At 40.6% G+C, this 24,067-nt stretch overlaps 1 protein-coding gene and 1 non-coding gene across 2 annotated transcripts in view; both read right to left on the reverse strand.

The window, feature by feature from the left end:
• Window positions 1-24,067, reverse strand: part of mocos (molybdenum cofactor sulfurase) — a 155,383-nt gene that overhangs the window by 70,713 nt on the left and 60,603 nt on the right. The window contains exon 5 of the mRNA XM_007897447.2: window positions 23,686-23,762. Within this exon, the coding sequence (XP_007895638.1) occupies window positions 23,686-23,762 (77 nt within the window). The remainder of the gene's footprint in view (window positions 1-23,685; window positions 23,763-24,067) is intronic.
• trnat-ugu lies at window positions 2,426-2,504 on the reverse strand. Its single transcript has one exon. It is a non-coding gene; the product is annotated as a tRNA-Thr (tRNA).

A 24,067-nucleotide genomic window follows, 5' to 3' on the forward strand; every position in this document is an offset into this window, starting at 1 on the left:
GTATGAGACTGTGACACCATAGACCATTCAATCCTCCTCCACCGCTTCTCCTCCCACCTCAACCTTCACGGTTCTGTCCTTGTCTGGTTCAGGTTCTACCTTTGACACCACCTCCACTTCGTCTCAGCTAACGGCTTCTCCTCCATTCCCCCCACTGTCTCGTGTGGTGTTCCTCAGGACTCTGTCCTCGGTCCCCTCCTCTTCACCCTCTACATGCTCCCCCTCGGTGACATCATCCGCAGATTTCTTGTAAACTTCCACAAGTATGCGGATGACACCCAACTCTATCTCTCTGCCTCCCCCTCAACTCCAGGACTACTGGCGTCCTGACCAACTGCCTGTCCGACATCAAGTGCTGGACGAGGGACAACTTTCTCCAACTTTCTCCAACTCAACGTCAGTAAGACCGAGGTACTCCTGATTGGCTCGCGCCAGCGCCTCCGCACCTTAGGCACTGGCAGCATCAGCCTCCACGGCTGCACACACAACCTCACTAAGCCAGTCAGGAACCTGAGTGTCTTGTTTGACCCTGAACTGTCCTTTTTCCCCCACATCCGCGCCATGACCGGCACTGCCTACCACCACCTCCGCAACATTGCCAGACTCCGCCACTGCCTCACCCTTCAGGCTGCAGAGACCCTCACCCACGCATTCGTCACCTCAAGGCACGATTACTCCCTCCTCATCGGCCTTCCCAACTCTTCCCTTCACAAGCTGCAGATCATCCAAAACTCTACAGCTCGTGTACTCTCACGCACCAGGCTCTGTGACCCCCATCACTCCCACCCTCGCCCGACTCCACTGGCTCCCCATTCCCCAGAGGATCGAATTCAAGATCCTCGTTCTCACTTTCAAGGCCATCCATGTCCTTGCCCCCTTCTACCACTCTGACCTGCTGACTCCCTACCAACCTGCCCACTCCCTCCATTCAGCGGTCTGCTCCATGTCTCCGGTCCGACCCGCCCTACCATTGATGGCTGAGCTTTCAGCCTCTCTGCCCCCACATCCCCCCATCCCGCAGTCCCTTCACCTCTCTTCCTCCCTTACCTCCTTCAAGGCCGGTCTCAAGACCCTCCTCTTCGATCGTGCCCTTGGTCGCCCTCCCACCTCCCTGCTTTCCCTCACCCCTACCCCACCCCTCCCCCATGCTCGGATGCTGACCCCTGACTATCTAGCGCCTTGGGACGTCCTCTCGAATTGAAAGGCGCTCTATAAATATAATTTTGTTGTTGTTGTATGAACCAGTTGTGTGAAACCTTGGGCAGAAAAAGGGAGTGCAGGAATGCGTAAGGATCTTCTGAAGACAGCTGTAACTCATGATTAGGAAACCAACGCACTATAATTAGGATTGCTTATGCTGAAAACGGGGCAGTAGTAGCATGGAATTAAGAGTAAGACGTTGAGACTTGCCTCGCTATGTGCTCTACTGTCCAGGGTTGGCAAATTGGCTAATATGATTCTGTTTTCTTTGACTCTGTAATTATTGATTGAAATTGATGCTGTCTATATTGAATTAACTTGTTGCACCCATTTGGGAATGTCAGGGTATTGAAATTCTAACACACTTTACATTATTGTGCATTGAGATGTCCTCCTGACATGAAAGACGCTACATCAAATGCAAGGATCATGAATATTAACTAATATTATAGTTCAATAGTACACTTGAACTCCATGTTTTCAGTTACGATTATAACCTGTCAAAAAGTAAGAAATATATAATGCTTGAGAAAACTCGTGACTAGTTTACAAATTGTTATCTGATGCTCTACAAACATTACAAAAAGTGCTGGAAAAATGTTAACACAATGAATTCATTGTGAATAAATGGCATTGAAGGTCTTTTCTGATGTTATTCTGGGTGGAAGAAAAGCTGGGAACACTGAATGTCATATTGTTACAATAACCTTCTGCACAAGGTATTCAATGACATTTTCTCAAAGAAGTACTACATGTTGACATGAATTTATAATATAGAGTGGCAAAAGAAAACGGTTTGCAAACTCTTTTCAAAAATGACAAAGCCACTTTAAGAAAATATTAATGTTATTAAAAGATTCTCATTTACTATTCAAATCATGCATCGGGGCACAAAACACCATCTTTGTGTTTAGAGCAATAATTATTTGCAAAAATATCAGAAGTGTAAATTGCTTTCAGAACCTGCAGGGGCTACACTTGTAAAAGAATAACTGAACAAAGTAAATAATAAATAAAAAAAAATCCTTGCATTTGATGTAGCACTTTTTATGTCTTCTAGACATCTCAAAGCGCTTTACAGAATATACTGTAAAGTGAATTGACTGTATATTTGTGGGAGAAATGCGGCAGCCAATTGCACACAGCAGTGTCCCACAAACAGTCGTGGATTGAAGTGACCAATTTATAATTTTTTTTTCTTGACGGATTATTTTCAGGGGTGTGGAGTAAGGAAACCCTGCTGGGAATTGAACCCAGATCTTTCGCTTACAAGGCGAATGCTCTATCCACTGAGCTACAAGGACTCCAGAAAGTAATTTGTGTTCTGATCAGTAAATTATTTAAATCGGCACATTCATAGTTACAACTAGTTCATCCTTTGCCATTACTGAAATTGGGGAAGCGGAAACTTTTAAAAATCTGCCAAGTTATAGTGTTGTAGCAGCAGTTGGTGCTGTACATGCTTTCAATATGCCTGTCTTTAGAACACAACAATGTCATTCAGTGCTTTGGAGATTAAGAATGATCTTAACAAAAAATAACTTAAAATTTATTGAGATTTCCCACTGGAAATCATTAGTGCAACTTTATTTAGAGGTTGACTTCATTTGTTAAAATAATGTATACTGCTGTGCGCAATTGGCTGCCGCGTTTCGCCCACAAATATACAGTCAATTCCCTTTTCAGTATATTCTGTGAAGCTCTTTCAGACATCTCGAAGATGTGGTAAGGCGCTATATCAAATGTAAGGATTATTATTATTATTATAATACTGTATTTCTAAGTATCGTGCAGACTAAACTGGATCAAACTGGTTCTGGCCTTGCACTGATGCTCATTCAGCTGAAGCATCAAACCCAGAGTGTGAAGAGCTACTGTGGCTGGAAAAGTATCTTCTTACTAATTGATGATGGGAGAGGATTCAGTGGAGATTCATTAATGTGGAACCACGGATGAGAGTTCTGTGGAGCATCCTGATAAATTGGATTTTTTTTTGCTGCAACAGAGAAGGCTCAGGGCGGAGGCCACTCAAGACAATCTGCCGCTCTGGGCAAACCTTCAGGGCGCTGCCTCTCTTCTTCCTCCTTTCTCCTTAGAAGTCGGTGAGGTCGATCACAGATCACTTGCTGGTCTAATGGTAAATCTGGGGCCCTCGCCTCTGCCTCTCCTATCAAATCTTAGTTGGTTTGGCTCACGACCTGAGGGTTGGGTTGGGTTGGCTGGTACGACAGCTATGGAGGTTGTGCCCTGGTCCTCAACCGCCTCTCTTTCAGTTTCTTCTGTACAAGGTACTTAAAAGTGGGGCTTGTAAATTGACTTGTAGTGTACGTGTTAGAAGTAGTGATTGCGGATGCTGGTGAGGAATCGGGAGACTTGGTATTCGTACCCAAGATGATATTGTGCATTTGCTGTGTTTGTTAATGCTACCATTACTGTTACTGTTCTTTTTAGCCGAGGGTTTAGTGTTGATCATTTCGCTTTTCTTTCCAGGCTTGTTGTTTGCACTTTTTGCCTTCTTTCTTGGTCTGTACTTGTAATCTGGATAGTCCACCATGCTTCATTTGCAGTCTTTCGGCTTCCCAGATAAAAGGGATCTTATCAAAGTCTTTCAAAAACTTCAAACCCATGTTTGGAGATCTCAGTGTATGTCCAGTGAAATTTCCATGATTTTCCTCCTCTCTATCTGTGACCGCACCGTAAAGGCATTCATAGGTCTCTTGATGCGCCCACTGGGGTCTTACATCAGCTCTATTCATTGGCTTTCTCTTTTTTTAAAAAAAATTCAATTTGGTGGATCACTTTTCCAGGGATAATAATCCCTTCAAAAATAAATAAATAATAATAATAATTTGGTCACCCAATCTACGACTGTTTGTGGGAACACTGCTGTGTGCAATTGGCTGCCACATTTCGCCTACAAAATATACAGTCAATTCACTTTACAGTATATTCTGTGAAGTGCTTTGAGACGTCTAGAAGATGTGATAAGGCGCTTTATCAAATACAAGCATTATTATTATTATTATTATTATTATTATCCCTTCTCCCACAAAACTGCCGCCCTAGTCAGCTATTTGATTTGCTTATAGCTATTGTATGCAGCCAATTTAAATATTGACATTGTGCCATACGAACATAGGAAGATAGGAACAGGAGGAGGCCATTCAGCCCTTCGAGCCAAGCCTGTTCCGCCATTTAATTAGATCATGGCTGATCTATACCTCAACTAATCCTTTCAATTCCAATTTCCTGCTTTCTCTCAATATCCCTTAATATCCTGACCTACCAAAAATCTATCAACCTCACTTTTGAAGGTGTCTAATTTGGGGCATTGGTAATCATATTCCTTAATAAGAAATCCCTTTAGAATTGCTGTCAAACAAAATGAACTCTTCTAGAAATAGATTGCATCCATAGCATAGTCCTCATGGGCTTGGTGTAAAGTACTTCCAATTACTGGAAAGAGTCCCCATTTGTGCAAGTTAGAATCCTTATTAATAATTACAATATCATACAAAATTACATTTGTAAAGCGCCTTTCGCGTCAGGAGGACATCTCAAGGCGCAGTCAGGGATTAGGACCCGAGCGTGGGGAGGCTTGGGATCAGGGATTGCAGAGAGGGTAGGAGTGTGGCCGAAGGCACGGTCGAAAGGAGGGTCTTGAGGCGTGCCTTGAAGGAGGCAAGGGAGGGACAAGGCGAAATGTATGTGGGATGGAGTTCCATAGGGTGGGGGCAGGGAGGCTGAAAGCCCGACCACCGATGGGGGGGCGGGCCAGGCAGAGGACATGGACCCTGCTGAGCAGAGGGAGTGGATAGGTTGATAAGGGCTTAGCAGGTCGGAGAAGTATGAGGGAGCAAGGCCATGGTTGGCCTTGAGGGTGAGGACGAGAATTTTGAACTCGATTCTCTGAGGGATGGGGAGCTAGTTGAGCCGGGCAAGGGTGGGGCTGATGGGATCATGGAGCCTGGTGCGGGAGAGGACACGAGCTGCAGAGCTCTGGATGATCTGCAGCTTGTGGAGAGATAGTCAAGCCCGATTGTAATGAAGGCATGCATGAGGGTTTGGCGGCCTGAGGGGTGAGGCAGTGGCAGAGTCGGGCAATGTTGCAGAGGTGGGGAAAGGCAGAGTAGATCATGGCACGGATATGGGGGAGAAGGGAACAGTTGAGGATCGAACAAAACACCTAGATTCCTGACTGGCTCGGTGAGGTGGAGTGCGCATCCTTGGATGGTGATGCTGTCGGTGCCTGAGGTGCTGAGGCTCTGGCACGAGCTAATCAGGAGGGCCTCGGTCTTGCTGACGTTCAGCTGTAGAAAGTTGGCTCTCATCCAGGAGTTGATGTCAGACAGACAGTCTGTCAGGACGTCAGGTGTCCTGGAATCGCGGGTGGAGGCAGAGAGATAGAGTTGGGTGTCATCCGTGTACATGTAGAGGTTGACCCCGTGTCTGTGGATGATGTCACCAAGGGGGAACATGTGGAGGTCGAAGAGGAGGGGACCGCGGACACAGACGTAATTCCCGTAATACAGCAAATCAGACGCCGTTACTTACATGATAGAAATACAGCTGAGAACAGACGACGGCTATGAGATTGTAAAATATTTCACAGGGAAAGATCTGCAAGGTAGGGTGAATGAGCATGACATTGTTGATAGAGGAGTTATATAAAACAACTACAATAACTTGCATATATATTGTGCTCTTCTTGCCAGATGGCGTCTCAGAACGCTTTATAACATCTATTGAGAGAAGATAGAACAGCAGGAAGAAAGCTAGCTAAAACAGGGCTGTTCCCAGTCTTGCCAAAACACAGTTCAACAACCTCTTTTTTCTCTAACTATATCCCCTGGTAATAAACATTCAAGCATTCTGGCCTGAAATTCAACAACAATTTCTCATGTTCACAGTCACCATTCTTTACAGTAAATCCTGTGAAGCGCTTTGGGACAATATTACAAGGCATTGTATCAAAACCAAGGACTTTTATATTATGTAAGTTCTTAAATTTTAAGGCAGGCGGGAGACATGGAGCAGGCCAGAGCCTGCTGAGCTGAGGATGCGGACAGCTTGATAAGGGGTTAGCAGGTCACTGAGGTAGGAAGGTGCAAGTCCATGGAGGGCACATAAGTATGCTGAATACATATTATATTGGAGTACTCCCAAATCTACTTCTCCAGCTGTGACTCTAGGTTCCCTGATGTTCTGTCAGCTTGTTTGTCAGACATCAAGGGCTGGATGAGTGCAAATTCCCTGCAGCTGAATGTCAAGACAGAAGCCATATCCCAATACTCTGGAACTCTCTCCTTCAACTCCTCCGCCTTGCCCCCGCCTTCCCCATTTTCAGATTGTGCCTTAAGACCTACTCTTCGTCTTTGCCTACAGTGACATCCACCCTACCCCTGGTTCGATGTCAGATTCCACCGCTGTTAAGCGTTCCAAGATGCTACCTCGCATGAAGGGCGCTATATATATGCAATTTGTTGTTCTTGCAACTGTATAAGCTTTATTCAACAATTTACATCCAGCTGAGTTTTTACTTATCTGAGCTGTTCTGCTAAGTAAAAAATGGTATGTTTGTTCCTTTCACTGTATGTGAAACAAATTGCACCAGAGTTGCCTTAGGCAGCAATGTAAATGAGCCTGCGTAAATCCTGTGGAGCACTGCCAAGTACTAGTTAGCTCATGATCATAAATTCTAATGCATAAGTGATTAAGAGCGCACAGATATCTTGAATTGGTCCTAAGAAACGGCCCATTGTGTTTCAAACTGGTTGCATTATGTTATGAGATATGCTGCAGTTATGAAAGCTTCATATTTTTCTTCTCTATCACAAAACAATTTCCCAGTGTATCCTCCTGTAAATTACAGAGATTATGGTGCATTATATAATGACAGTTCACACTGGTCAATCAATGGTCATTAACATGCTTTTTGTTTTACTGAGATCAAATGTATATAATAAAAATTGGAAGCTAAAAGAATGAGTGAAAAGCTATAATGTAATATGTTGGTTCAGATGGATATCTATAAACCATGTGTATTTTGTTCTTATGATCTGGGGCATCAAATGAATCTTGATATTAATTTACAGGATTATGACCCACTCCAAATTTCCATTATTTTACCCACAAAATATACAGTGTATTCTATACACTGTATATAATACACTTTATAAAATACACTTTACAGTGTATTCTATGAAGCGCATTGAGGCGTCTCGAAGACGTGATAAGGTGCCATATCAACTGCAAGGATTATCATTATTATTCTTCTGTATATATTGGATAACTTTTGAGGAACTTGATTAGTCAATACCAAGGAACCATTTGACAAGTCAGTATTAAAATGTCCTAAGTCTACCAGTAACCATTTTCTAAACTCGGTGTTACATTTTCTTTTTCAAAAAAAAACTAAACTGAATGTTCTTTAGAGACTGGTTATTCATGAGCAAGTTTTGACATAAGTAAAAAATCCTAATAACATATGAGCAAGAACGCATTTATTCTATTCCCATCAAATCCTCTCTTGCTGTTCCCTCACATGGTCATGTCATAAAGCTCTTATATCGGTTGTGGAATTATACTACCAACGGTCTGTCCATAAATGAGATTACCACCACCACCATCAACAACAAGAAAATTACATTTATAGAGCGTCTTTCACGTTGGGAGGATGTCCCAAAGCGCTGAACAGTTAGCGCTGCCACCAATAATGGAGGCATTTATCAAATATGGGGAACCTCTTTTATAGCACCCTTCAATATAGAGCTGTCTCTCTTATAGTGCAGGTATAGTGTGGAAGTAAACCCAGCCTCTGATACTAACTAGTTGGCTTCCTGCACTAGATAATTGCTGAGTTTTGGTTCGTCAGACCACCATTGCAATCACTTCTTATGGCCAATCCTCAGGAAGTGCTACTCACCTCACTTGCTGTGCACCCTACATACACAGGAAACACCAGAAATAGGACATTAGGCTTATCAAATCTGCACTTTTCATCACATGAGGGACTTCATCTAATCCTACTCATCTGACCATTCTCCATTAATATCCTTTTTTATGCATATGTATAATTTCCTTTAAAATGATTCTTCCTTTTTATAGTCCTTTGTTAAGTACGAATATAATTTCTTATAAAATATTTTGTGTGTTTTATATTTTATATTTCAATATGTATTAATTGTATTTTTACATTAAAATCTGTCTGCCGTTCCAGAACTTATCGTCATAGTCAATACAGATAAATGCAAGGTATTGCATATAGGAAGTAAAAACAGGAGATACATGCACTCCAAGGATGGGATAGAACTTGCCAAAAGAGAAGCTCAAAGAGTCCTAGGAGTGTTAGTTGATTCATCGCCTAACATATCAAAACAGTGTGAGCTGGCAATGAACAACACAAAATGAATGGTATAGTATTGTATAGTATTGCCAAATTAGTTGAGTTCAGATTTCCAGTAATAATACTCCCAACTGTACAGTGGTCAGGCTGCACCTCGTATTACATGTACAGTTCTGGACATCACAACGTAAGCGCATGCCCTAAAGATAGTCTAGAGAAGAGCAACGAGAATGATGTCCAGTGGTGGAAGAATGAGCTACGAGCAGCAATTAAGACAAGTGGGGTTCTTCAATTTTGAAAGAAGGAGCCTCAGAGGGGACCTTATAGAGGTAAGATTCTAAATGCGATTGAGAAACAAAACTTGGTGTACTTTGAATATGCCAAGACAGCAGAACCAGAGAACACAGGTTTAGCATTATTTCAGGACAGACACCACAAAATATTTAAGACAAAGGGTAATTAAGGACTGAAATGGGTTTCTAAAAATTATGCTTGACGCTAGAACGCTGGACTCATTTAGAAAACAGTTTGGCAGGGTGACTATTCTGGGAAGGTGGGAACAATTATATCAAACGTGGCTTCATCTTAACCTCTCGTGCTCTTGTGAGATCTTATGAATGCTATTTATCCTCCTTATAAGATCATCTGATTAAGAAACTTGATGTCATCAGCAAAATGTATTGCAAGGACAACAACAGAAAAAAAGAGAGAAACGTCAAATTGAATCTGTAATAACAGAAATGCTGGCGATGCATTGCAGATAAGTCAGCATCTGAAAGTGAAAAACCTAGAATAACATTTTTATCAAAAACAATTTCTATCGATTTTTATCTTTAAGATGTTGATTGACTGTGGATTTCCAGCATTTCTGTTCTTTTCTGTTCAGCCTAAGGAATATTTTCCTTAGTAATCTATACATTTGATACTAGATGTAGCTGTCTGTTGCTTTTGTAAGATACATAGCCTTTGACTGGTGAGGCACATCTGTGATATGAAAGCAGCTAGTGCAAAGTATCCAATTAAGGTAAGCTTTCAAAGTTGAAAATAATCTGTGCTGGCCTGCTAAGTCACCATTCATAATGCAAAACAGGGCAACTACTCAATTTGTAAAACTGGGAATAACATACAATTCATGTAAGTTTCATAGGTATCTTTTCGACTGCAATTAATTTGTCCCAGAATGTTTGTATTTTTTTAAAAGTAGCGCCTGCAAAACCTGGTTCCATTAAATCAAATTGCCACAATGCTATAGTGTGATTGCATGTATTATTCAAATGGCCTCCAACATGTTGTATGTGAGTGGATCATTAGTATGACATGCAACTGAGCTATATTGAGCCATGTGTCAGCCTGGCTCAGTTGGTAGTATTCTCGCTTCTTGGTCACAAACACACCATGGACGGGATGGACTTTGACGAGGGGGAAGCTGAAAGACATCTCTTCCGAAGAGTATTAGGCAAAGGAGGCAAGAGCCAAGGCGTGCGGATCCCAGAGTGTGCGTTGGGGTACTGCTGGAGTTTAACCAGCTAAAACCACATAGCTTGCCATTGATAGCACTGGCTGGCAAGCTTCCCACTGCTTGTCCAGCTAGGACCACTCTATTCCTTAAGGCTTGGGCTTGGAGGATTAACAGGAGCTGTGTGGGAAGGATATCTGCCCGCAGTATCTGGTCTGTCCTTTCAAGTCCTACCAATGATCCTGTTCTGTTAGCAGTGCCTTGGAGCATTCTGGACCTGCCTATCTCAGGAACTGAACTAGCAAGTCCAAAACTGGTTTAATGATATCAAATGGACAAAAGTTAGATTTTATTCTGGAAGGATACGATTGAATGGGCTGAGTGCCTCCTTCACCCTAAACTACTCTTGTGATCAGACAAACTAAGCTTATTTGCATACAACTTGGCAGTCCTTTTAACTTGGTAACAATAACATCAGAACATAAGAAATGCTAGACGAAAAAAGACCAAGGTCCATCTAGTTTGCCTTCCACCTTCCTGGTGGTCCATCCACATATGTCCCAAACTATCTATGTACGATATACCATAATATTATTTCCTAAAAGAAAACTATCTAATCTGTGTTTGAAAGAATCAACACTTCCTGCTGCAACTGTCTCCTTAAGTTCAACAGGTTCATTATTCGCTCACTGAAATAGTGTTTGTGTAGATTTGTTCTGAATTTCCCCCCCATTCAATCACAGGCCATGTTCTCTGGTTTTACTCTTCTGGACAAATTGAAACAGTCTGTCATGATCTACATTAAATGTTAAATGTAATGTAATCTATATTACATATATTATATATATTACATTTAGCCCACAAATATACAGTCAATTCACTTTACAGTATATTCTGTGAAGCGCTTTGAGACGTCTGGAAGACGTGAAAAGCCCTATATCAAATGCAAGGATTATTATTATTATATTACTATATATTGTCTTGCCCCTTTAGAATCTTAAGGACATCAGTCATGTTGCCTCTCAATCTTCTCTTTTCCAGCATGAACAAGCCCAATTTACTTAGTCGCTACTCATAGTCCATTCCCTCAATCATTTTGGTTGCCTTCCTCTGTATCTTCTCGATTTCTCTAATATCCTTTTTGTACTGTGGCGACCAAAACTCCACATACTACTCTAAGTATGGTCTCACGAATGATTGATACAGTGGCAGGATTACCCCACTATTTCAGCTTGCTATTGATCTTTTGATGCATCCCAACATCTGGTTTGCTTCACTCACCGACACACAGCATTGTTGGGAGAGCTTCAATTTATTGTCAATCAGGAGCCCCCAGGTCCTTTTCATTTTTCATACATATTATTTTCCTTCCATTCAAATAATAGTTCCTTTCAGGATTTTTTGTCCCCATGTGAAGTACTTTACATTTCTGCACATTGAATTTCATCTGCCAATGATCTGCCCAATTTCCAAGTATGTTCAAATCCTTCTGTAAGCTATCTTGTTCAGCTTCACAATCTATCACCTTTATTAGCTTGGTATCACCTGCAAACTTAGCCACTGTCCTTGCGACTCCTAGTTCCAGATCATTTATAAAAATATTAAACAAGATGTCCCAAAACAGACCCTTGTCTAACTCCACTGGTAACATTTTCCCAGTCTGATGACATTCCCTATATCACCACTCTCTGGGTTCTTGCTTTGGAGAACTCAATATTATAAATGTCTAAAACATAATATTCTGGTGCTTGTTTAACAAATACAAAGTTTCATCAATTTTGAAAAATAAAAGATCTTTCCATGCTGAATGGATTTCATATGGCGTCGTGTAGCTCAGTGGTTAGAGTACTTGCCGAGCAAGTGAGAGATCTGGGTTTGATTCCCGGCAGGGTGAAACCTTGGGTAAGTTTCCTTACTCCACACGCCTGATAATAATCCCTCAAGAAAAAAAACAATAATAAGCTGGTCACTTCGATCCACGACTGTTTGTGGGACACTGCTGTGCACCATTTGTTTGCTGCGTTTCACCCACAAATATAGTCAATTAACTTTACAGTATATTCTGTGAAGCGCTTTGAGATGTTTAGAAGACCTGAAAAAGCTATATCAAAATGCAAGGATTATTATATGATCTTTAACATAAGAGCTTTTAATGTGATCAGGAGTGACTTTGTCTACAATGCAGTATTAAGGGATGGGGGGATCAAATATCTACATCCATGTACTGAATGGACTGCTGATGGAGATTACACAATCTATCAATTTGGTGTGCACATATTTCATTAAGAGTGGAGATGTTTATGTGAAGGTTTATTTACATCTATATCTCCAAATTATAAGGTCCTCATTTAGACATATATGGCTGAATGTAATCAATGTAATTAAAATGAATTTCTATTGAAGTCTCATGTCATAAAACATTTTCCTCCATTAACTTGTGCTATTGTCCAACTGCAAATTTCAACGCGGGTAAGATATATCAAAAGCTAAGAACAGTCACAACACACTTAGAAAGTAACTACTGTTGCCAGAATAATTGTAGGAACAATAGGACAATCTTTAAGACGCTTAGTTCTTTATGTCAGTTGAGCTGTCAAGAAGGTGCTGAGAGCAGATGAAGCAATTCCACATCAGAAGTGTCTGGAATTGAAGAAAAGTTGTAGACAGACTCAACTTGTGCTATGTGCTGGAGTGACGTTTTGTGTACTGAGATTTCAGCGGAACGTGCCTGGGCTTTAAGGGAGCGGAGGTGGCTGGTGTACCAAGGTGATTTGCATGAGTAGGAGACAGTTTGGGAAGAGAGAGGAGCGAGGGAATCGAAAGTGGAGGAGAGGGAGCTGTGGAGAAGAGTGACCGAGGAGGATAAGTCATTGCGGAAGGATGCCCAGCGGGGAAGGAATTCAGATGACTCCAATGCAGCCGAGGGGGGGGGGGGGGGGGAGAGATTTTTTTCGAGGGGTGGTATGAGATGGAGGTGGCTTGGGTGGCAGTGGGGAGAGGGATTGAGGAGTTAAGGGAGATGAAGTGATGGTCCGAGATCGCTTTGTCGATGATGGTGAGGGCCGAGATGGTGAGGCCCCGAGTGATCATCAGGTCGAGGGGCTGACCGTGGACGTGGGTGGTGGAGTGGATGTGGAGGGAGAGATTGAGGGAGGAGATAAGGGAAGAAAAATCAGGGCAGGTAGAGCAGGAGGGGGTGAAGTGAAGGTTGTAATCGCAAAGGATGAGGAGGCATTCAGAGCAAAGGGTGAGGGAAGATAGGAGGGTGGAGATGTCAGAGATAAAGGTGGGGGAGGGCTTGTGGGGGGGGCGGTAGATAAGGAGAATTTTGAGGGAAAGGTTGGAGTAGAGATAGAGCATCTTTAATGTGAAGCAGAAATTCAGCATGGAATGGAAGATGGTCACAAAATTAACAAAAACAGAATTATCTAGAAATAGACATTTTGCCACTGTATTATTCATAGAATCATAGAATTACACAGCACAGAAGGAGGCCATTCAGCCCATCGTGTCTGTGGCTCTTTGAAAAGAGTTATCCAAATCAATCCCACTCCTCCGCTCTCTCCCCATAGCCCTGCAAACTTGTCCTCTCCAAATAATTATCTATTTCTCTCTTAAAATTTATTATCAAATCAGCTTCTACCACACTTTCAGGCAATGCATTCCAGATCCAAACAACTCGCTGTGTGAAAAAATTTCTCCTCACCTCCCCTGTGTTTTTCTTAACAACTATTTTAAATCGGTGTCCTCAGGTTACCAGCCCACCCGCGAGTAGAAACAGTTTCTCCTTGTTCACCCTATTGAATCCCCTCATAATGTTGAAAACTTCTATTAAGTCTCCTCTTAACCTTCTATGCTCCAAGGAGAATAATCCTAACTTCTCTAGCCTCTCCTGATAACAGAAGGTAAATTATTGAGCAACTAATTACAAGAAATCCACAACAGGTTTTCCAAACCACTTTGCAATGTAATTGTTTCTCACGTAAATCTGTTTATACATATTTCAAGAGGCTGGTAAGATTTGTAAACAGCTTTGTAAGAAGATGAAATTATGAACTGTTCCATAGAATGAATCATCAGTCTGAAAACATTAGTTTTCTTAACTGCGAAATAAAATATTATTTATAGGCACAACTTAAAAACCCTCCTTTACACTATTTTCATTGCTCATACTTATTTTTAGAAAACAAACTATTCACAATATATCTTTGATCTTCCATTGCCTCAAGTAATATGTTTAGTGGTAAATCAGTTTGTGTCTCAGTGTAGTGTAAGCACATAGAGTTGTAGAATCTTGGTTCAGATGCTCAATTCGCCAGATACAGTATCATGTTCCACATTTCAGCTACAGTATGTGGATGAAGTGCAGAGCAAAGGTGAGACATTTCTGATAGTGAGGAAAGCAAATCCACTTCAAATAGTTTGAGGGTGACATTGGTAAATACTGATGATCTGGTTATTCTCTTGCTTAGAAGTGGCTCATTGCTACCACAAAAGGAGGCAGAAACTCTTTGGATAGTAGTAATGCAAAGATTATTATAGTATGTAATAATAATAATACTTGCATTTGATATAGGGCCTTTTGATGTCTTCGAGACGTCTCAAAGCACTTCACAGAATATACTGTAAAGTGAATTAGCTGTATATTTTGTGGGCGAAACGTGGCAGCCAATTGTGCACAACAGTGTCCCACAAACAGTCGTGGATTGAGTGACTACGTAGTCTGTAATTAAATCCAAAGCAATTTTAAAAGAACCTTAAGATAGAATGGAGAACCTAAATAATTGCATGTATTTCCATCTCCTTCCTTGATTTTATTTTTTCTTTAAATGAGAATAATTTGTCAGTCAGAATAGGGAACAAGAAGTCACTTTAATACACACCTTTGTATCAACTTGGGATGTCCGCCCGACATGAAAGGTGCTATAGAAATGTAATTTTGTTGTTGTTGTCATGAAAATAATAAATCAGAATGTTAGGTGAAAGTAACAGAATCTGGTTATAATTCATTCTGTGGGAAAAGATGCCAGATACTCTTTTCTGAGTAATGTTACTTAACAAATGTAAGTTAATTTTCAATTACTAATGCAATGAATCTGTTGTATGGATATCTGAATATTTTGAAAACATTGACCCAAATAATCACATTTGCCCTTGAGTGAGAAATATTTATCAGTAAATGTTTTACTGTGCACTAAGACCAAAACTAATGATGCTCTCAGGATGATGCAACACTTGTCAGCAACACTTTACACAGGAAGGATACACTGAAGTCCCCAAAGACACCAGAAATGCTTTTAACTAATCACGCTGCAGACAGAAAGCTGCTATCTTTGTAATTCAATAGGTTGTAAATCAGAATTTCACAGTGGGTTCTATCATGCCTTTTATGGAAAAATCTGGGCAAATTACAAAAACCTCCAATAGAATTATTTAATCCTCTAAACACTGAAATATACATTGAGTAGCGAACATTTGCGAAAACTTTAGTAGCGTCACTATCCAATTGTACTGGTCTGATACTTATAGTGACTCACATTTAAATAAGCTTGAAGGATAATTTAAAGTTGAAAAGCTTCATCTTGAGAGGGCATTGAAAACAGTACAACAAGTGCAGCAAAATGTTCACTTCAACAACACTACAATAGAGATATTAATAGCAGCCTCAATGAGCAGAATTATTTTTTTGTTTGAGAATGTGATTATTGCCAGGTTTGAGAAGAAGTGGTTAGGGCAATCAATGACATGAAGGATACACTGAAGGATACATTCCAGTTGGGCAAAGCTAGCAGAAGGAGAACAGAAAATATGTATCATAAAAGTGCAAAGGTACATTTTGAAATATGTTTCAAACCTCGTGCAAGGTTTGAAAAAAATTTCAAAAAATTTTGAAAAAAATGCAGGACTGAAAGTACTGATTGGATTATGTTATCTGAAGCCTACAATTTCACTTAAATGATCTCGCAAACAGACATGAAATGTGTTCTTTTTTCTGCTGTCCTTTATCTTATTGATTGCAACAACAACAACTTGCATTTATACAGCGCCCTTCACACGGGGTAGCATCTCAAGCGCTTGGTGCAATTAGTCAAATTGGCACATAATAATGTTCAGCGAAGGTGGTCTAAACTCCATTCACTCTCCTCCCTTCCCCACCCGAGGAGTTTGTTGTAGAAATCTTTGAGATAAATGTAGCTACAGCCAGGCCTTTAATTGAAGACACTGTCCCATTCTTTGATAGTAAATCTATCTGTGTGGAATCTGGAAAGGTTGAATAATGCTGAGAGTGAGCTTTTATGTGGACAATATGGAAGTTACAAATATAATTGCGAATTTCTGTGATTCTCAACAATCTAATTTAGTCCCCACTGAGGTACCAGTGAGATGTGGAGGAGAAAAATTATCAGGATTATTCTCTTTCTGGCCTCTTGCTGCCACTGTTGTCTGGATCTTATGAAACACTTTGACCATGAAAAGTCCTCTATATGCGTTAAGAGGCAAGTACACTGATGTGTGGTGGTTGGAAGTCATCCTTACAATAGCTTTTAACATCAGCTGGTTCTTTTTGTAATGTTTTATTGGCAATTAAATCATGGTTTATGTGGAAGGAAGAAATCCATAAAAGTTGAATGCAACATAATACAAAAACTCAATATACTAAGCCAGGAACAGTTGTGAAGCAGTGTGCAGTGAGTCAACAGTAGGAATATTGCATCCATCTGGATAATGTTATTCCAGGTTACATAGTAATCAGAGGTCTGTTACTTCTGTTACAAATACTGGGGCTGAATGAAGGTGAAAATTGAGATCTTTAGTTCTTGAATCCTTCCTGTGCTTCATATTGTAAAAAGGAATTTCATATGGTATCCATGGAGATGGTGGATTATTTCTAGAGTACCCCCACCATTAATAATAATAATAATAAATAATCCTTGCATTTGATACAGCGCCTTATCACGTCGTCGAGATTTCTCAAAGCACTTCACAGAATATACCGTAAAGTGAATTGACTGTATATTTTGTGGGCAAAACATATTCTCTCACTCGCATACATACACAACTTAAGTGCTGTGTTTTTGACATTGCCATTTTACATCATTGAATGTGTAAATTAATTTATAAAGTGTTATAACGAGGTATGTTGCAGTTTGATACTTACAAAACAGCATGCTATTGATATCAGAGTAAACAATATTGCACCCATTTAAGGAGATAGAGATTACAGTTAAACTGGAACAATGCTTTTGATAGTTTTCTTAAATTGATGTAGTAGCAGCTGTCTCAGATGCACTATAGCATAGTTTCTGTATCAAGATTTTATGCTACAGGTGATTCACAATCCATTTTTCCATCAGCAACAAAACTGTGGGACTCCTAACCTCCATTTATCTTTCTGATAGATTGCAATATCCAAAGTTTCAAGGAACATCTTCTTCAGCATCTTTCATGTAAACCAAGAAAAAAGCACATTATTCTGTCACATGTAACTGCAGTTCTAGTCTTATAGCCTGAGAATGTTGCTGCCTTTATATTGCTGGGAGTGAATCTGCCATGTGGACGAGGGGTGATTTTAATCAGGATGGAAAAAATAACAAACAATTGCGCTGTTTATCTGTTCAATAATATTAAATATACTCAATTCAAAATATCCAGGTCATGCAATAGACTGCGGGAGAACTTTGAAAGGTCTGAAATGCTGTACTCTGTCCAGTATCTTGGGACATCCTCCCGACATGAAAGGCGCTATACAAATGTAATCTTGTTGTTGTTGAAAGGAGAATAGGTTGGGAACTGCTGTACGTTTCACCTATTGTAGTGTATTACTGCTTAAACCACCTCCAACAAGTGGCGCCAGTGAATCACCGACAAATGTGGAGTACAGGGGCACGATAAGATCAATTCATTTTTAAGTGATACTGTGTTAACAATGATACCTGAGGTTTGACCAAGTTCAGTAGACCCTGTTTTGGTACCACACCAGTAACATACAACAACAACAACTTAGATTTATATTGCGTCCTCCATGCCGGACGGCGTCTCAGAGCGCTTTACAGTAACGGATCCCGGGACCAAGCCAGGGGGAGGGGAGGAAGGTGACCAAAGGCGCGGTCGAAAAGATCTTCAGCAGAGACCTGAAAATGGGAAGGGAGGGAGCGAGATGAAGGGAGTGAGGAAGGCAGTACCAGAGCCTCGGGGCATAGTGGCTGAAGGCACGGCCACCGAGGGTGGAGCGGAGGACTCGGGGGACAAGGAGGTGGCCAGACCTGGAGGAACGAAGGTAGGGGAACTGTGCTGAGGAGAGAGGAGGTCAGAAAGGTAGGGGGTGCAGAGGAGTGCAGGGGCATGAATACAAGGGTGAGGATCTTGAAGTTGATCTTCTCTGGGATAGGGAGTCAGTGCAGTCTGGCAAGGACTGGGGTGATCGGGGAGCGGAGTTTCATGCGGGTGAGAGTGCGGGTGGCAGAGTTCTGAATGAGTTGGATTTTATGGATAGTAGTGGAGGGGAGACCGGCGAGGAGGGCGTTAGAGTAGTCCAGCCGAAATTTGACAAAGGCATGGACCAGGGTTTCAGCGGCTTTTGGGGAGAGGTATTTGCGGAGATGGGCGATGCGTCAGAGGTGGAAGAAGGCGGTGCTGGAGAGGGACCGGATGTGGGGGAAGGAAGGATAATTGGGGGTCAAACCTGACGCCTAGGTTGCATATGGGTTTGGAGAGTTTTAGGGGGAGATCTGGTAGGTGGAGGAGGTGAGAACCGTGCGAATTTAGACGTTGACAAGAGCCGAAGAGTATGGCTTCCGTCTTGTCAACGGTCAGCTGAAGGAAGTTTGCGCTCATCCAGCCCGAGATCTGACAGGCAAGCTGACAGAACATCAGGGAACTGGGGGTCACAACGAGAGGTGGAAAAGTAGAGTTGGGTGTCATCTGCATACATGTGGAAATGTACCCCATGTCTGCGGATGACATCCCCAAGAGGGAGCATGTAGATCAGGAAGAGGAGGGGCCCAAGATTGGATCCTTGGGGTACCCCACAGGTAACCAGGTGAGAAGCCATTTATGCAGATGTACTGCTGGCGGTTTGTGAGGTAGGACTCGAACCAGGCGAGTGCGGTCCCACTGAGGTGGATGACGGAGGAAAGGCGGTGGAGGAGAATGGCGTGATCGACTGTGTCGAACGCGGCGGAGAGGTCCAGGAGGACAAGGAGGCAGAGGGAGCCCTGGTTACAGATAGAGAGGATGTCGTTTGTGACTTTCACAAGCACAGTCTCTATACTGTGGGCAGAGTGGAAACCGGACTGGAGTGGTTCGAAGAGGGAGTGGGAGGAGAGGTGTGCGCGGAGTTGGTTTGCAACAACGCGTTCTAAAACTTTTGAGAGGAAGGGCAGGTTAGAAATAGGGCGGTAATGGCTGGGGTTTGAGGGATCCAGGGAGGGTTTTTTCAGGAGAGGTGTGATGACAACATGCCATTACTGTAAACTTTAAACCATTTACTACCAATTGAACATACAGAGAGAAAGAACACAATTTAGTTTATATAAAAGCATGCATAGTGATAATCACGGATTTAGGAGTAAGATGCAGCATATGTTACAAGGTAATTCTCAATGTCACTTGGGGCAATTTAATACTGTGTACCACAGCTACAATGGTTACACAGACTGAACTAGGTGGTGTGCAACCTTGGTGTTCCGTTTCAAGTCCCACACCTAGTTCATCGTGCAAATCTGCCTGGCTCCAACAGCAGAACATTGGCCTTCTTACTTCACTCCCACTGTTGCTGAAATTTGTATCCATGCGTTGATCATTTTGAGAATAAATATTTTCATTGTTTTCCTTGCTACCGTACCTAGCTCCACTCGCCAGACGCCGTCACTGATTCAGCACCCTGCAGCCTGAATTCTTTTGTGTACAAGGCTCTGCACATTCAACCTTCAAGTATCATGTCCAGTCATCTGGAACTTTCCTCAAAAAACACTTTGCTTTGCTAACTCTCTTTTTACTTTCTGAAACCTCCTAAATATTTCTTTGACTATACATTTGGTCAACAACATATTTGCTCAATGTCTTTAAGTCTCTTATTTTTCTACTCAATGTCCACCACTGTTTGCCAAGCACTTTGAGATATTCATGTAAGTAAAGGACTGTATAATTGCAAGTCGTTGTTAATGTCCTTCATATTTCTTCCTCTGTACTAGTCTGGTATACTCTCATGATTCTCAAATCCAGGCTTTAGACCACCAAATAAAATATGCACTGAAGAGTGTGGAACTGAGTGCAGTGTTCATTTTAATAATATTAATGTGACTAAAACCAGGGTTCGTGAACTCATTGGAGAGGTAGCAGAATGGATCAAACAATGGTTAAAAAAACGAAAACAGAGCATAGGATATAAGGGCATCTTTGGTTTGAATATCAGTTTATTCATTTAGGAATTAGAGAAATAGTTTTTAAAAAGAAATAAAATGATAAATGATACAAAGAAAGGACAGGGGAGTGGAACCAAGTGAGAGCTTGCTCAGGGAGCTGCTGTTTTTATGCTGTGAGATTCTATGATTCCATATTTGTTTAACTGAATTCTAAGGTTTAACATCTTTCCTGACTACTCTCCTGTTATTATAATATTAGATCCACTTTTTGCTTTACGTTTTGCATTTTTAATGATTTCACTTTTCACATCTCTGGTGATTCCTTATGATTAGCCTTGTATGTACCCTAGTAATCACCTTCTCCGTTCTCCCTGCAAGCAGCCATTTGTAAATCACGCTTTTTAAAAAAATTAAATGATCTCGGTTTTGATATTTTTATTCAATTTGTTCAATTTCGCTGGGTACTTAACTGACATACTTGACATTATGTTCTTGAAGGATGTCCATTTATCCAGTCGTGTATTTGCTCTGTTCCTCACTCATGTTGAATATTATTGTGCCGAGGTTACTTTCTAAATAGTGCCACTTAGTCCAATCATTTGTAGTAAGTTACTTCAGTACTGTATATCAAGGGAATAGATACTCACAGCTTGGCAACATAGGTCACAATTCAGAGCGAGAATCACTGTGAACTATAATTATATAAAAGTGTGTGGATTCATCAGATAGTCACTCATTAAGCTATCCATTTATCATAAGTGACAATTATTCTTTTAAAATGGATAGATGAAATTGGTGGATCGTCAACTTTTCCCATTTCAGAACTGCAAAAGTATAGTTGTACAAATCAAATGGCGTGCGCTCATGTGGCAAGTTAAATGGAAAATAACCACAAAGCACAGTTGACACACTATAGAGCTTGAACAACAATTTGGTCTGTATGATTTCATAGATAGAAACTTCCTTCTCGTTTTGAATAGTGTAGTGTCGATCAATTTCTTCCCCAAACACCACGATCCCTTAATATCTTAAAAATCACACAACAAGCACATTATAGCAAAGGGCATGTTATAAACAGTATGGTTTCATATTGCTGGGAAAGAATCATAAATCATGGATAAGGTTCTTCTGACATCAAGAATGCAGTGCAGGCCAGTGTGGTAAAGTGCTAATCATGTTTCCTTAAGAATTTCTCACCAGACCAATTTACCTTCCTTCCCATAAATATCCAAGTCTTCAAAAGCAAAAAATCACCCTAGAAACCAGCAAAGCCTGGAATTCGAATTATAACCGCCTAGTTCGGAGTTCAATGCTCCAGTACCTTAGCTACTGGCCTATTTTATGGTTATAGTAGACTGCTTTTAAATAAAACATCTCGATAAAGAAAAGGAAACATTTGAATTTGATAAATTTAAACAAAAATTAAGATTGGATGATTTTTGCCTTTTGGCTATGCAGGAATAATATATTCCTATTTTGGCACTCCCTGGATTTGAAGCTTAAATAGCTTAGGTAAAGTGCAGAATGGAAAATTTTAATTAGCAGATTGATCAAAATACAACGCAGAGCCAAACAGTTACAGCTTAGTGTCTTTTAATTAACAGTGTGTCCTCTGGGATATTTCCTTCTGTATTAAAATTCATTAAATGCATTAAAACTGGTAAGAACAGTCTTGAATGCATTTTTGTTAATGTTTAATTAGAAGGCTGTCTGCAATATTTAACACAGGGTTGCTAAATGGAAGTTCATGGCAAGACACCAAAGAGAGGCATTCTGCCATGAACTTTGTGTAACTTTAGAAATACATTAGGCAGAGAAGATTATGCTTAAGGGTTGGGCAACTCGACTGCCTTAAAATCACTCAGAAACCTCCGTGAACTAAAACACCAGGCGATCAGATAATTTCATCAGCTTTTCATACCACTGACTCCAAATAAAGGCATCCTACTTCAAAACACAATTACCATGTGCCACATTACCATTAATTTATATTGCAAGTGATTTACAATACAGGCATGACACCTTGACATTTCATTGTGTAATCCTGATGAAAGCAAAAATTATTTGTCAATTTACCTGAATAATGTCACCCTATTATGTCTTTCTTGGATTCACATCTAAACATTTTTGCATTGCCAAAAAGAGTTAACTTAGAATTAAACTAAGTGAATAAAATGGTCAGAGGTACAAAAAAAAGGTTAATCGTTCTGAAGTCAATCCAAGAAACAATGAATAAAGCACATTCTTTAAACCCATATAAAATGACCTGGCAATCTAGTTATGTTTCCATTATTTCACATTAGGGAATGGGTGATTTTACAAGAAGATTAAAACACTGTTTAGCTCAGTGTTTCCACTGAGAATAAATAGTATGCACTTCAGTAGCACCTTACCTTTCAAAATTTTGTCTCAAACAGCTTAGCTTAGATGATGATCAATCCTATAACTGTAGGATAGTCCATTAGCTAAAGTGTTGGAGCACTGCATTGTGATCCAGGAGATCATTTGAATTCCAGACAAAACCAGAGCTTTCTTAGTTCTTAGAGATGATTTTTGCTTTTAAGTCTGGGAGAGCCAGGTCAAGAATACTTAAAGAACAAAAATATTTTCATTATATCACACCAAATTGTGCATTTTTTACAAAAATATATAATTTGTTCATAACTTCTTGCACTTCCACACATAATTTTTGGGGAGAAGATAACCCCCACTATTTGACCCCGTCTGTCTCTGAACTGGTCATGCTGCTGAACTGAAAATGAAGAGGATCACATTGATAGACCCTGGGTTCCTCATTTAATTTTTCCACTCTCAGTCCCTATAAAGAAACACCTGACCTCTGCTTAGCATATTCTCCTGTCCCCAAGCACAGTCTCTCCAAGCAAATCCAAAAATAGCATTGCTGTTCTGTATAAGGATGCTGAGCCAGCTTTCAACTCAAAATAAAATAGCAGCAGTGCACCTGCAGACAGAAGAAGATAGCTGCTACCTAAGCTGAAATATGAAGAAAAATGCTTCTGAGGTTGTACTCGATGCCTCTAGAGACAAAAGAACTACCTGATTTACTGTGTAGTGCTGCAGGGCAGCATCATTATTTCCAGAAACAGTCACTGTTTGGTGAAGAAAATCTCCTTTTAAATCATTGATATACATAACAACAAAGTATTGAATTCAATGGGTTTCAACACATTTTTCTTATTAAAAAAATAACCAAACAACTTACAATTTCCAGTTTTGAATGCTCTGACCTTAGCGACACTATAGAATATTTTCATGAAATCTTTCTAAGAATTTGATATCCACCATACCGTATCACTGACCTGTAAGCCTTTCCAGAGTGTCAAATCCATGTTTTAGTGCTATAATGTCAAGAAACGAAATTGTGCCATCTTCAAACCTGCAAAGGAAAGTATAATTACTATAATCGTGCAAGATTTACCACATTATTGCAATAACAACCACAACCCTATTTTGTAAACAAAATACTGATATAGCTAAATTTCTCATATCTGGAAATCAAATGTATCTCTATGAAGTAACAGTTTGTCAACACTTTTGTGTTTGCAGCAACGGAATTTTAAATCAAACTTAAATTAAGTTTGGCTGCCAGTCAGTTGTGTGAAGCAGTTTGAGGTGTCTTTCTGACACAAATGTAAATTGTTGTCATTCAATAAGGTACCAACTCTCACTTACATCTGAAAA

Source organism: Callorhinchus milii, unplaced genomic scaffold, assembly GCF_018977255.1.
Source record: "Callorhinchus milii isolate IMCB2004 unplaced genomic scaffold, IMCB_Cmil_1.0 Scaffold2, whole genome shotgun sequence".
In the NCBI taxonomy this organism is placed as follows: domain Eukaryota; kingdom Metazoa; phylum Chordata; class Chondrichthyes; order Chimaeriformes; family Callorhinchidae; genus Callorhinchus; species Callorhinchus milii.